The sequence below is a fragment of the Bos mutus genome, chromosome 12, assembly GCF_027580195.1.
Source record: "Bos mutus isolate GX-2022 chromosome 12, NWIPB_WYAK_1.1, whole genome shotgun sequence".
Classification (NCBI taxonomy): Eukaryota; Metazoa; Chordata; class Mammalia; order Artiodactyla; family Bovidae; genus Bos; species Bos mutus.
Window position 1 is genome coordinate 35,980,439 of NC_091628.1, and position 15,016 is coordinate 35,995,454.

General features: G+C 41.6%; 1 protein-coding gene across 3 annotated transcripts in view; it reads right to left on the reverse strand.

Annotated features, from left to right (window-relative positions):
• Positions 1–295: 295 nt before the first annotated feature.
• ZMYM2 (zinc finger MYM-type containing 2) overlaps positions 296–15,016 on the reverse strand; it is a 62,733-nt gene continuing 48,012 nt past the window's right edge. For 2 of the 3 annotated variants that reach the window (XM_070380553.1, XM_070380552.1), the window contains 13 exons: positions 14,740–14,905; positions 13,606–13,640; positions 10,995–11,124; positions 10,176–10,291; positions 9,214–9,379; positions 8,013–8,138; positions 7,121–7,215; positions 5,795–5,963; positions 5,475–5,626; positions 3,114–3,228; positions 2,241–2,492; positions 1,833–1,953; positions 296–958 (listed from right to left, as the gene is read on the reverse strand). In XM_070380553.1, coding sequence (XP_070236654.1) covers positions 766–958; positions 1,833–1,953; positions 2,241–2,492; positions 3,114–3,228; positions 5,475–5,626; positions 5,795–5,963; positions 7,121–7,215; positions 8,013–8,138; positions 9,214–9,379; positions 10,176–10,291; positions 10,995–11,124; positions 13,606–13,640; positions 14,740–14,905 — 1,836 coding nt within the window. In that variant the 3' untranslated portion in view covers positions 296–765. The remainder of the gene's footprint in view (positions 959–1,832; positions 1,954–2,240; positions 2,493–3,113; positions 3,229–5,474; positions 5,627–5,794; positions 5,964–7,120; positions 7,216–8,012; positions 8,139–9,213; positions 9,380–10,175; positions 10,292–10,994; positions 11,125–13,605; positions 13,641–14,739; positions 14,906–15,016) is intronic. The other variant, XM_070380554.1, reaches the window with a different exon arrangement.

The window sequence follows — 15,016 nt, forward strand, 5'->3', positions numbered from 1 at the left end:
TGTGTGTGTGTGTGTATGTATATATATATATATAATTATTATTGCTTGGGATGCTACAGAAAGCCACCAGTGAGGAAAGGACACCAAGGTTTTAATACAGGGAACAGAGAGGTCGGCCTGCAGTATGGACTCACATAACAGTTCACCAGCATCCACACCAGGATCAACAGCATTCCCTCATCTGTTTTTGGTACAAAAGATGGTATCTCTCTACATAAGCTTGTAAGGCTTTAGGAACTAAAGCATAAATCAAACAAACAAAACCCCCAGAAAAACAAAACAAAAACCCCAGCCCATTAGTTTACAGTTTATTTTAAAAATTCTGAAAGACACTGCAAGTTCTAAACTTTTAGTAGGTGCTCCCCACACACAACCATTCGGTCAGAAACCCAGCAGAAGAGCCCCCTTTCCAGGAAGCTTTGCAACAGCAGAGTGGTGCAATATGGATGTTTCTTACTACAAGAAAAAATTATACATGGCACATTCTCATTCATATTTTGTAATGTAAAAAGTTACAAACATACCTAATCAAATAAATAATAATAAAAAAAAAAGAATTTGAATGTATTTGTAAGTATCCTAAAACCACTACATAGAATAATGGCAACTTCACTCACAGATTATTTACATGGTAGTACCCGGTGTGGGTGCACTGCTACAAAACCCAGAACAGGAGGAGTAAACCTGAAATGTTTCCATAATGAAGATCTAGCAGCATGACTGCCTAACGCTGTTATCCTGACTGCTTCTGAATCCTTCCTTTTTTTAGTCTGTGTCTTCATCCAGTTCGTAATTGTCTTTATCATAAATATCTTTTACTAAAAGAACCCGTACGAGCATGTTTTCCAAGGTGTTTCGGTCCAGTGAGGCGGACGTGTACCAGACAGGGCTGTCTGCAGAGCTAGAGCATTCTGGTTGCAAATAAAAAACATCCATTCTCTGATTAAGATTCTGTGGACTTTGGAAGAAAGAAGAAAGTCAATTTCACAGTATGTATACAAAATTCCTCACAACTTCTTTTTTTATTTTAAGAATAATTCTGCTACCATTACCACATTACATGGGCAGACCACATGCATGATTAACTACATTAAATATTCTATCACTTGAGACATTCTGAAAGTTAATTTCTATAATAAGAGTATTTTCCCACCATAATTTAAATTCTGTATTTCACTGAAACCAAGACATCATCGATAGAAACATTATTTTTAATCATTATTTTAATACTGCCATTAAACAAGTAAAGCACTGCCAATTATAATACTTCAAGATTCATCCCAGTTCCAGAGACAGAATAAAATATGACTGGAAGATCCAAATACTGGTGTAGCCACAGAGGGCTACCCAAAACCACCTGAAATACTAATTATTAAAAATAATCATCCTAGAGGTGACATTACTGTTTTTATGGTTCTTGACAGCTAACCTGGGGACAGTTTATAAAACTGATTACCTAAGAAAATACATTCTGAGTTCATGTTTACCTTTTAAAAATTAGAGGGTACATATATAAAATAATGAACAAGCATAAAATAATTTGTGATCTCTAAAAATTTCACTGGCTGCAAGAGAGACTCACAGCCCCCAAACTTTACACTGTTTACTGTCTCACCCTCTACAACAGCAATAACTTCCTTAGTAGAGAGCAATTTCTTAACATATGCTTAAGAGATACAAGCTGGGTGCTTTATAACAGGACTAAAAACATAATTGAAATAAGAAAAGAGAAAAATTTTAAAAAGGATCAATGAAAAAAAGTCACCTCTGATAAATTCAGAGCACCTAACTGTTGCTACCATTTAAAAAAATCAAGTATCATAAATACTCACCTCTTAGACAAGTAGCATTCAAACATTTTCACAGGACATCTAGAAGGATTGGCTGTATTTTCAATTTGTTCAAATACTGGCTCATCATCTTCATGTTTTCTTTTTCCAGTAGTAATTTTATCTTAAGAAATAAAAATCACATAAACTCTCTACGACCAGCCTTCAAGAAAGGTGACCCGACTCACTGTGTTCACTCCCACTGCTCTTACACCAAAGGACGGGACCGGGTGTGCTCAGAGCCAGAAGCTGTGGCTTCTGGTAATTCCTAATTTTAACACGACATGGGCTGTCTTATCTTATGGAAGCGACAGTCCTTGAGTTCTTAACAAGGGACCTATGTGGCCTCCAGTCAGGCAAGAAGCAGCTATCCCTGCCACAGCCAATCCCAAACGAGACCGGTTACACTACCTTCACTATCTGTTCCGCACAAGGAAGACACTTGGTACCGAAGACAGGCTTTATTTTCCATGGTTAAAGGGTTTTTTTTCCAGTGCCTAAACACAGTGCCAAAGGAAAGCCGTAAGTGCTGTTCCACTGTTTTCAGGCCAAAATACTTAGTGTTAAAGTAGAACAGGGTGTTCAGAAGAGCTACTGGAGAGTGTGATCCTAGCTGTTTTATCCTCCACAGATAATCTTCTTCAACTCGAGAAAATATTGACCCTTAAATAGAGAGAAATATTTTTAAAGAATTACAATAAACAGTTTTCCTGTAACCGTCTAGGAACAGATAGTTAATTCAAGAACAAACCTAATCCAATCCTCCATTCACTCCAGGGCAACTAGAATGAATTTCAGCATCCCCTACATGGCTCTGAAACAACACAGAGCCAGAACCATAACACACTACACAATTAGACCCTGGGGCCAGGCCTTGGGTCTGCTCCTGGTCTTCCAGGTGACGAGCAGACTGTGGTCAGAAGGGGATTTAAATCTGTAGAAATCCTGAAAAAAAATAGGTCATTTCCATTCAAACAAGTTTTCTTTATACGTCTAAAACAGGTTTCTAAGAGAAATTTATATCAGAATCTCTACTAAAGGGCTTGAGAAACAAACATCCAGTTTATTTCTTATTCTAGAGAAACTGAGTCACATTTATCACAAAGTTCTTCATAAACACTAGTTATCAATCACATTCAGTTCTAATTCAACAAAGGATGATCTGATACATTCATAAATAAGTACTCTCTAATTTAAATTATTTCTTAATTTTAGCCACACTTTCTATAAAAACAAGGAGATCCCAGCAGAAAGTCACTGCTACTGTATTTAAAAGAGCATTACCATCTGGAAGTATGCTTGGTTGCCAACTTCGGAGTATCTTATTCAATTCTTGCTCAAATGTCTGGTATCCTGGATCAATAAATATGTTGTCTTTTCGATTACTACCACACAAGTACTGGAAAAAAAAAAAAAAAAAAAAACACACCTTGAAGGAGAATCAACTAATTGTATATCACTTATACTCTTTATTTCCTAAGAAAAAAATAAACGCCTTATATGTCTATTAGCACACTTATAAAATCGGAAATTATCTTTATCTATATACTTAGAAAATGAAAGAAACGTTAAGTTACCAATTAATCTGTTCCTGAAAACACTCCAAGCTGAGGTATACACCTAAGAACTCAGGATGTAAGAGGATGAGAGCTGTCAGTCTGTCAGGTAAGAACACAGCAGGTGGCTCCACTACTACATACAGGGTCCAGGGGACGCACGTTGAGGCTCGGGGCGGGGGCTGGCTTCCCACACCTGTGATGGCCTCGCTGAGCAGCCCAAGAGGCTCTCTATGCTCCACTCTCCTCAAGTCAGTGCAAACTTATGAATCTTATCGCTTCCTATGACAATCCTTAACAGTGAGAGTTGTTAAAGAATGATGTAAACACCAAAGTCCATCTCCAATGAGTAAAAATAAAGTATAAGGGAAACATGGGACGAGCACAAAGCCTGGGAGGTGGGAACCAGGACCATACACAACATTAGAGTGTCATGTATGTAATGGGGCACGAAGATATGAAGGGCGATAATAAGTCACTGAAGATGCATGTTGAAAATCCATTAGAAATCACCTAAGATGCATAAAAAATAAACCAATGGTGGAAGTAAATGTATACAAAACTATACACAGAGCAGCTAAGAAAATCCTTTACAATTCCCTAGTATTTTCAAAAACGTCAGTTTTCATTCCAATCCCAAAGAAGGGCAATGCCAAAGAATGTTAAAACTATCATACAATTGCTCTCATTTCACATGCTAGCAAGGTTATGCTCAAAATCCTTCAAGCTAAGCTTCAACAGAATGTGAACCAAGAACTTTCAGATGTACAAGGTGGGTTTCGAAGAGGCAGAGTAACCAGAGAGCAAATTGCCAATATTCATTAGATTACAGAAAAAGCAAGGGACTTCCAGAAAAACATCTACTTCTGCTTCATTGACTACACCAAAGCCTTTGATTATGTGGATCACAACAAACTGTGGAAAATTCTGAAAGAGACGGGAATACCAGACTACCTTACTTGTCTCCTAAGAAACCTGTATGGGGGTCAAGAAGCAACAATTAGAACTGGACATGGAACAATTGACTGGTTCAAAATTGGGGAAGGAGCACGTCAAGGCTATATATATTGTCACCCTGCTTATTTAAATCATATGCAGAGTACATCATGCGAAATGCCAGGCTGGATAAATCACAAGCTGGAATTAAAGACTGCCAGGAGAAATATCAACAACCTCAGACAGGCAGATGATACCACTATAATGGCAGAAAGTGAAGAGGAACTAAAGAGCCTCTTAATGAGGGTGAAAGAGGAGAGTGAAAAAGCTGTCTCGAAACTCATCATACAAAAAAACTAAGATCACGGCATCTGGTCCCATCACCTCATGGCAAAACAGAAAAGGAAAAAGTGAAAGCAGTGACAAGATTTTATTTTCCGGGCTCCAAAATTACTATGGACAGTGACTGCATCCATGAAATTAAAAGACACTTGCTTCTTAGAAGGAAAGCTACAACAAACCTAGACAGCCTATTAAAATGCAGAGACATCACTTTGCCAACAAAGCTATGGTTTTTCTAGTAGTCATGTACGGATATGAGAGTTGGACCATAAAGAAGGCTGAATGCTGAAGAACTGATGCTTTGGAATTGTGCTGGAGAAGACTCTTGAGAGTCCCATGGACTGCAAGGAGATCAAACCAGTCAATCCTAAAGGAAATCAACCCTGAATATTCACTGGAAGGACTGATGCTGAAGCTCCAATACTTTGGCCACTTGATGCAAAGAGCCAACTCACTGGAAAAGACCCTAATGTTGGCAGACACTGAGGGCAAAAGGAGAAGAGGATGGCAGAGGATGAGATGGTTAGATAGCAACACTGACTCAATGGACATGAATTTGAGAAAACTCCTAGAGATCCTGAAGGACAAGGGACCCTGGCGTGCTGCAGTTCCCAGGGTTGAAAAGAGTATAACACAACTTAGCAACTGAACAACAAAAACCCTATTTCAAGTAAATTATCTTTGCCTTGCTTGGTAAGCCAATAAATCCTTACGTTACATGATATCTTAGAAGAAAACATTTTTCTCTAGAAGCACTGCCATAACAACCTTCCTTAACAACATTGTATTTCAGAGCTGTGGAATTACTGACCTCCTGAATTCCAAGGCAGAGATAGTAGATGCTATCGGGTGCGTAGCTCTCCCCATTGGGCCTTCGGATCTCATTGACAAAGTGGGCCAGGCCGTAGTCCAGCTCAGCCGTGGTGTGAGAGAGCAGATCCTCTTTCAACTTCACTGACTTAGCTAAGAAAAGAAATTTTACTGTCTGAAGATTAAGAAACCTCCTGAAATCACTTTATTCTATAAGAATTCAAATGTATTTTAAGTTCCAGTCATCCTATTCAAAGGTGGTGGATAACAAAAAGCCTGATCTTAAACAGGAACCAGTGAAGACAGAACCAGAGCACTTACGAGGTGTCAGCCCATCTAACACCAGAAGGTCTTCCTCGAACCGCCTCGTCCGGACCCAGTGTCTCCAAGCATTGACCCCATACGCGTACTTGAAAGGGAAGCTGCACTCGGAATTGTCAGAGCTGTCGTCGTGAGACTGGTACCCTGACACCGCCTTCCTCTTGGTGCCCTGGTCATGAAACACCATAGTCACATCTTCTCTTCCTTAAGCCTATTTATCTCACGACTTTAAGTAAGCCATCTCTCAACAAATGCATATTACAGAGAGCTGACTGGAACTTCTGATTTGAGAACAGCTACCTACAACATGAAATCTCTCTCCAAGAATGCTGTATTTGTGCATAAATTACTTTGTATAACAAAATCATATTAACTTTTGCTGTGAAAGTGACTGATGATGAGATAATAAAGACACAAATAATAAACTAAAGATCTGAAGTAAGAGGATTCCAAATATTTATGTAAGACAGAACTAAAGAACTTCTCCCAAGCTCCACCTTAGGGAATAACTCAGTTCCTCCTGCTTCCCTGATGTACTGTTTGCCACACAAAAACTTGGAATTTGGATATAATCCAATTCTTCTATTTTCCCTCTTGTTCCTGAGCTTTTGGTGTCAGATCTAAGAAACTATGCCTGACACAAGTTGAACAAGATTTAGGCCTCTGTTTTCTTCCCAGAGTTCTAGTTCTTACATCCAGGTCTCTGACTCACTCTGAGTTCATTTCTGTGCGTGGTGTCAAGTAAAAGTCCCATTTCATCCTACCACAGGTCTCACTCCTCTTTCAATGTTTCCTTTCTTTATGGAGAAATTCGTCAAAGTCATCTTTTTCTTTTATTTAGATCTTGCTTTATGTTGGAAACCAGAAATACAGCAAGTTGTTACTAAAACTTTCAGAACAATGATACCTGTTCGTTTGTTTAGGTCTGAGAGCCCTGAAAGACTGAATTCTCCAGCACATCTTCTTATGTGCTAGAAGGCTTCACAGAGACCAAACATAACCAACTGTGAACCCCAGCCTCACCAAAAGTCACAGGGGGGAAAACAGTATCAACTGCTGTAAAAGTAGTGAATTTACTTTTGTAGAAAGTATGTCAGCCTTTAATCAAGATAAAAATTAAAAATAAAAGCTAAGTTGCAATGATACTCACTCTTCTATGAAGGTACAACAGAAGATCCTTTACTTAGAAATGAAGTAATAAAAACTTTACCTTTAAGCCATTTTAATCCTGGAAAAGGAAGTATCTTCCCATATTCTGGTGTACAACTGAAGCTCACTACTCGCACAGATGTGATATGAGTACAAGAACACCATCACGATTCATACCTTTTTTTTAGATCGAGGTCTAGGCTGTTCCTCATATTCTTCTCCAAAAACAGGTGGTAATAAAAACTCATTTTCCATGTCAAGCTCCTCAGCAGCTGACAATCAAATCAGAAGAACTTTCACTCCAAACATAATAGCACAGGCTTGCATCACATAAACTCAACCAACAAAAGGACCAATCCCTGACTCTGCACAATACCACGCACAGGGCAGCCTGTGCTGGCTGAAGAACCATTTCTCTACCTAACCTGATCTATGAGATCTGATAACATCTGTTTAGACTCTTAAAACACAAGTATAATGCATATCAACATGGAATTTCACGGAATGTGTGATAGAAAAATTACTAAAACCTGAAATTCAATTACAGGATCTACATGATCTCAGCACAAATCTATTTCAAGCTATTACATCTTTTCCAAAGTTAAACGCTTTATATCCTGTTCAGTACGCTCACTGGCCTTAAGTAGATTAAGAAAATAATGAAAAACAGAACACACTTCTTTTACAACAAAAGACCTAAACACATCTTTATTCCCTGTGAAGGTTAACTTAATTTTCAAAAAGGTTTTAAGAAAAATACTATCAATATTTTATTTAAATTTTTAAAAAGACACCAAACACTTCTTTATTCTTTATCTCTAAAAGTTCCTATAATGAAATAGTTTTAAGGTTTTTAAGGCTCTGGGAAATCCTGTTAATTAAGCTCCTACAATTCAACATGTGCTTCCTTTTGGAAGAAAACTGTTGAGTTTTATTTGCATGAAAAAGACAAATAACAGTACAGGCAATGACATGAACACGAGATTGTTTCATAACCACAATGATGACCCCATAGCTAAAGTCTAGAAACACACTTCATACTCCAAGAGCAAAACTGCATGCTCAGTACCTCTGGGAAAGTCTATTTCAATATCCAAGTCTGGCTCATATGGCACATCGGGCATGCTGGACTGGGTCTCCGGCTCAGCACTCTTCAAGAGGTCAGAACCAATTATGTCCGTTTCAATAATGACATCTGTAATCAAGCCGTAGTATCATCAGAAAACAAAACAGAAAACTGCAACAATACTGATATTTAATCTGTGAAAAAGATACTTAATTATAAATGCAAAATAAGAATCTTTAATTTATCACAAAAGGAAAGAGCATGCATCTACCTTCAAATATAAGCTACTATAAGCTTTGAATTAGATAATCATGAATACACAAAAACTTTCAATCCTGTAAGTTTTCACTGTGCCTCTACAAAGAGAAAAAGCATGTTTTAAGAGTAAACAACTCTATAGAGTATTTCTAAGAGCAATCTCTGGTCAAAAATAAACTTATGAGCACAGACAACTGGAATTTTCAACATTCTTTTTGAATTGTGACCTAGGTTTTCCACATCATTCAATACATGCTTATTTACAATTGTCTTCTAATGTTTTGAATAGTTGTTTTAAACACTTTTGTACTGAAACCCACTGAGAAAGGCATCTTACTGAATTCAGGGTGCGGTGGGAAACAGACATGTGCACACTGGAAACAAAAGTTGTACAAAATAACAGCCTTTCTAGGAGGGATTCATGCTGACACAGCTCCGCGCTCTGGGTGAGGGGAACAGGAGTACGAACATGGAGAAACGTGCTCAGACACAGAAGCATCCAGCACACACGCATCCAGCTACCCCATCTGGCCAGCACTGCCCTGACACAAGCCCTGGTTTAAATAATCCAACTTACTTTCTTCGTATAAATGAATAAAACAAAACTGGGGATAACCATCGTAAAATAACAGTTTGGATATTTATAAAACCTACTATAAAGTCAGTTTTGTGTCTGAGCTCACCCACTGAAACAAGCATTAATTTAGATTTGATTTTAAAAACCAAATCTTGTCAACCATTAAAAGAGACTGTTTGAAATAGGTTATAAATTGCTGGGCTTGAACATGGGCTTGGCATCACAGAGCAACTGCAGATCTGATGTGGGTCTCAACCTGCAATCACCTCTGCAGCAGTGCGTCCCCCACACCTCCCCAGGCTGAAGTTCAGTGAGGGGCCAGCCCAGACCCCCACCCGCTCTGCCCACCCTGGGCAGTGGGGAGCTCACTGTGGAGGTCGGCGCCTTCCGCCTTCCCCTCGTCCTCAGTCATGTCCGTCATGGTCAGCAGCTCTGTGCCCAGGGCATCTGAAGAACCTGTGCTTTTCAGCTCTTCGGGCACAGCAGTCTTCTCACCACTGTCCAGGGGGGCAGGGAGAAACACAGGGACTGGCACCTAAGGGAACAGAGGACCTACTATCAGGCTCACTCGCTTACAAGGTATTTTTCTAAATTAAAAATTACTCTGACATGTGATCTACTTCATAATACTGGATTTCTTAGAAACTTTGGAAAGTCACAAGGAAAGCTCCAAATACAGGCAGCTACTTTTTGAAGTAAAAATTAATTTCTGAGGTTACTGCCATCACCAGAGGCCTCCAGCAGCCACACCCTGCACAGGGACCCAGCAGTGCACATGACGACATCTGTATGTGGCTCCATACCATGTGTGAACCTTCTGGCTCACAAATCTTACTTTCTTCTAAAACAAACATGAATACAAAACATAGTATATGTAAAGCAGACACAGACATAGGTTGGAACTATTTACCTAATATCTAATTAAACACAGAGTAACCCTTGGCAAGGAGAAGGCGATGGCACCCCACTCCAGTACTCTTGCCTGGAAAATCCCATGGACGGTGGAGCCTGTAGGCTGCAGTCCATGGGGTCACGAAGAGTCGGACATGACTGAGCGACTTCAGTTTCACTTTTCACTTTCATGCACCGGAGAAGGAAATGGCAACCCACTCCAGTGTTCTTGCCTGGAGAATCCCAGGGATGTGGGAGCCTGTTGGGCTGCCGTCTATGGGGTCGCACAGAGTCGGACACGACTGAAGTGACTTAGCAGCAGCAGCAACCCTTGGCAGAGCCTCCAACAGATTCAAGTGAAGGTCAGAAGCAGCCACGCCTCATCCTTGCCCACTGAGCCCACACGTTTGGTGGGGGGGAGCCCATGCAGTGTGACTTACGGGCACAGGCACGGTGGTGGGCACGGGGATGCTCTGGCTGTACATGTGCATGGGCACTGGGATGTACACAGGCACAGGGATGGGCACAGGCACGTACTCCGTCCTCCAGTCGCCATCTGGGGACACAGAAGGCAGTCAGGGAGCAACCAGCCTCAACCGCCACCCACCCAGCTGCTCAGGGTGCCCTGAGTACCCATTTAAAAAAATGCCCAGTTTTCACAAAATTAGTTAAGTTAAAAACAACAAAACTGAATGCAGTAGCCATTCTAACTTATAGAAAGCACCGCATGTGGGAATCTTAGCTTCTTCAGTGGAAGTGGGGAGTCTAACCCCTGGACCACAGGGAAGTCCCTAGACTTGTTTTTTAACAAGAAAGAAAACATTTTTTGAAATATAATATGGTTCCAGACACCCCGGCACACTCCCCTCACACTCCCCTCAAAAAGGTTTACTTAAACAACAGAATACAGCTAACATTTAAATTTGGTGAAAATACAGGTTTGAATGATTTCAACTCACTCTGACAAGGAAACAGAATAGTTATGGTTACAGATCACACTCAAAGAGATGGTATTCTCAGAGGAGCTCACTTAACTTCAGTGGGCCCTGGCCCCCAAGGAAACCAGGTCACTGGTGACATAACTTGCACACCTCTGTAGAGACTGATCTTTATTAATGACTGTAAATGATATGCTGTATTCTGAAGGCATGTCTAGAACCAGAAAATCAACAGAAAGTGACAAAACAACCCAACAAATCTACTCTGAAGCCACTGCTGAAAAGATTATGGATGTCACTCAAGGGCAGGGCCTGGGTCACCTGTCTGACAGGACTTGCTCTGCATGTGGGGTTTGCAGTAGGTCGCCTTGGTCATAGTCAAAGGTTTGCACAGAACTGCCTTGTTCTTCATCTCCTTGTTGGGGGTTGGAGAAGGGGGTGGTGCTGAACCCTACAGAGAAACAAAGAGAGACATTTTATTTCTGCCTCGAATTTTTACTGCTTTTGCTATTAAAAAATATCCAGTGTGTTCCAGTGGAGGGAACACACATGGAACCAATGTGAACCTACCCCAACTATCGGCAAAGCGCAGTAATTACCCCTCTACAGATCTGCTCGTCAAGACACCACAGCACACTGTCTGGTCCTGCAGCATGTGGGGTCTTAGCTCTCCACCAGGGTGTGAACCTGCACCCACCCCACTGGGAAGTGTGGGGTCTTAACCAGTGGACTGCCAGTAAGTCCCCACAGCAAAATTTTTAAAAATATAAGAGACAAGTCTCACTCCTAAGTGAAAAAGCAAGGTTGTTAACCCAGTATTTTAAAATAATTAGGCTCTTTTTGAGAAAGAAAAAAATTATTGAAATTATTATGGCTTTCTGATACTCTGGGTTTTTCTACTACATAAACTGTTAATGTGGTACTAACTCTGAAAAGAAAAATGATGAAAAGAATTGCCATAAATGCTATTAAACCTTAAGCTGTGTGTTTCAGGGTAATTTTAGAAACATATCAATAGTCTATCAGATGCTTCAGCCTGTTCACATCACACACACATGCACACACACGCATACACTCTATAAAGGAAGCTGAAGCCCTGTCCCTAAAGGCAGAAACAAAGGTGCTATGGGGAGAGCGATAGAAAAAATGTGGGCACCAAACCCAGGCAAGTTGGGTCTTAACAGAGAAATGCTCTCGAAGCCCCTTATGAACCAGAGGTCCAAGTCAAGACGTCCTGGTCGCCCGTGCTCCACTCCTGTCACTCTACAAACAGGGCACCATGTCAACTAAACTTGGTCACCTGGTAAAAGTTCCTTCCTTTCCTGTTAGTCAACAGGCAAGGTCTATACCTATTGAAAACGAATGCTGAAGGACCCCCAATAATGAAGACTACAATGACAACAGCCACCACACCTCCTGAGTGCTGCAGGGCTGGGTGTCTGTGTCCCCTAAACTTCACACTGAGATGGAACCCCAACTGGATGGCACCTGAAGGCATGGCCTTTGGAAGGCGATAAGGTCATGAATGGGCTTGGGGCCCTCAAAGAAGGGCCCCCACAGCCCCTCCCCTCCCATAAGGACACATGGCAAGACAGGAAGAGGAAGCAGGAAGAGACCCTCGCTAGGCCCTGGGTCTGCTGGAAGCCCCAGAACTCTGAGAAACACGTGCTGTTGTTGGCAGGCACAGCTTCTGGCTACAGCTCCTGTTATATATAACAGCTACCATGGGCAGGACTCCATGCACAGCACCCTTGCAGCACCTTATGACATGAGCCCTCTAACCCTCTCAGCACCACATGGGCAGCAGGTGTTTTCTCCTCCTGTTTTACAGACGAGGGAACTGAGGCTCAGACGATGCATGGCCGGGAGAGGTGACAGAGTGAAGAGTTCTGAAGTCAGGGCCCCAGCAGTTCCTTGATGCAGGCCTCTGTCTCAGCGCTCTTTGTAATGATCCTGAGGAGGTTCCACCACAAGGAGCAAAGCCCCACTTACAAACGAGGGTAAAGTCACACAGAGAACCATGAAGTGACTTGCCCCCAACTACACAGCTGACTCTCATCCTCTGACACTCCTCAGCAAGGAATTAAGGCTCCCAGAGTTCACAGGACTAGGTGGGGAGGACTCCGGACTGCAGAGCGTGACGCTGCAAGGCTCAGCTCCCCCCAGGTCACACCCCCTCTGTCCTCCCATCTTCCCGTGAGAAGGTCTCGGGGCTGTTGGAAGAGACAAGTATTCATTCGCCTCGGTGCAGGTTAAGGGGTGTCTTGAAACCTTGGTCAAAAGCTTGGAAACAAGCTTGGGAGTTGCCTTATGGCTGCACAAAGAGGACCAACAGGAAGCAACCATCTTTACACTCCTCAGCGTGGACCAAGTGCCTGGTGAGCATGGGACGATTCCACTGACTATGCTGTCCTGGCCCCCAGCACAGACCCCATCCTGTCTGAGGGGCGCCGGCCGGCCCACCCTGCCCCGGCTCCCCAGAACTCCACCTCAGGCCCCTCCGAGCTTGGCCTCAGGGAGCAGTCTGGACAAACGTGCACACCTCTGCACACCACATTCCTCCGGCTCATCGTCGTCCACTGGCAACCTTCTGCTTGGCTGTTCAGAAGCTCTGTCACAGCCGCCGGACCACACACGCTCGCCCACTGCAAACGCTCCACTACTCTTGCCCAGGGACACGAGTATTCATGTGTCATCTCGCCCGACGTGGGTGAGGGCCACAACTAATCCACCTTTGTGTCCCTCAGCAGGCAGAAAAAGACCTGTTTTTATTTTGGGTAATTCAACAGAATATGAATACTTCAACCATCTCAACAGGTAAGTAAAAAAAAAAAAATCTTTTATTATTATAATCAGATTAAAATGGACTAATTACTTTTTATGCCCACACTATAAAAGTCAGTATTTAGCACTTTACTTAAGCAATACTTACTGTCATTTTGGTTCGGGACGTCTGACAACCCTGATCTAAAAACAAACAAATTTAAAATAAGACAAATATCACTTTCTTCAGGATTTTCTAAATCCATATTTCTCATTAATTTTTATGGATTTTTTTGAAATAGTCACTGATGGAAATATTTCATATTCTTCTGAGAGCTGAAATACAGAGCTAAGTTGTGGAATTAACTCTTTCCCCCTTTCGTTCCATTAGAAAGTATATACTGCTTTGGGAGCAATACTATTTTCTTAGATTTAACTCTTAAATAAATCACATCATCTAAAGGGTTTTGCTGTTTGTCCTATCGACCCTGGAGCACATACAATTTGCTGAAAAATGTTTTCATTTAAATTGCAAGTGAATAGGCAAATTTTTTTTTAATTGGAGGATAACTGCTTTACAATGTTGTGTTGGTTTCTACCATACATCAGCAATACATGCCCTCTCTCCTGAACCTCTAGGTTGTTACAGAGAAGCTGGGTGAACTCCTTGTGCTAGACAGCAACTTCCTACTAGCTGTCTATCTTACATATGGTCACGTTTTCGATGCTATTCTTGCAATCTGTCGCACCCTCTCCCTCCTACGCTGTGTGCAGTCTGTTCTCTGTGTCTACATCTCTATTCCTGCCCTGCAAACAGGTTCACCAGTACCTTATTTATTGATCCCATATATATGTATTATTATATGATATTTGTTTTTCTCTTTCTGACTTACTTGACTCTGTATAACAGGCTCTAGGTTTATCTACTTCTCTAGAACTGACTCAAATGCATTCCTTTAAAAAAAAAAATGCATTCCTTTTTATGGATGAGTAATATTCTATTGCATATATGTACCAAAATTTCTTTATCTATTCAAGGCAGATGAAATTTTTTAAAAACAATTTTCGTTATAATTCTGTTTAGATTCTCTCTACCCCAACTAGACTCTATTTTTATCAACTACCATTAAATTTTTAAGAGAGTAAAAAAACAAACTGCAAAACGTCACTGCAGGCACTTCCACCTGGAGAAACCACAGAAGCTGATGTTAAACTAACCCTGAAATCAACTGTTTATTACCACCACCCTGAATCCAGGTCTGCTCAGCGGGCTTTTCAGGTCACTACCTGAAGGGACCCTTACCGTAGTGTAAGTTCTCAGGTCCCCTCTGGGTCGTCATGTTGGGCTCGCTCTGCTGGCAGTAGAAGCGTAACAGGCAGTGCTGGTCACAGAAGTGCTTCATCTCGCCACGCCACTGCACCCTCTCCCGAAGGGCTCCTTGAGACTTACAGCAGTCACACCTGGCAGCCTTAATGAAGCAAGGAAGGGGTCAGCATCTCCCAGGAGAAGGTTTACAAAGCCAGACATGTTTTACAAGACATGAGTTTTATAAGAGTTCTAGCATTTCAGTGATTAATGC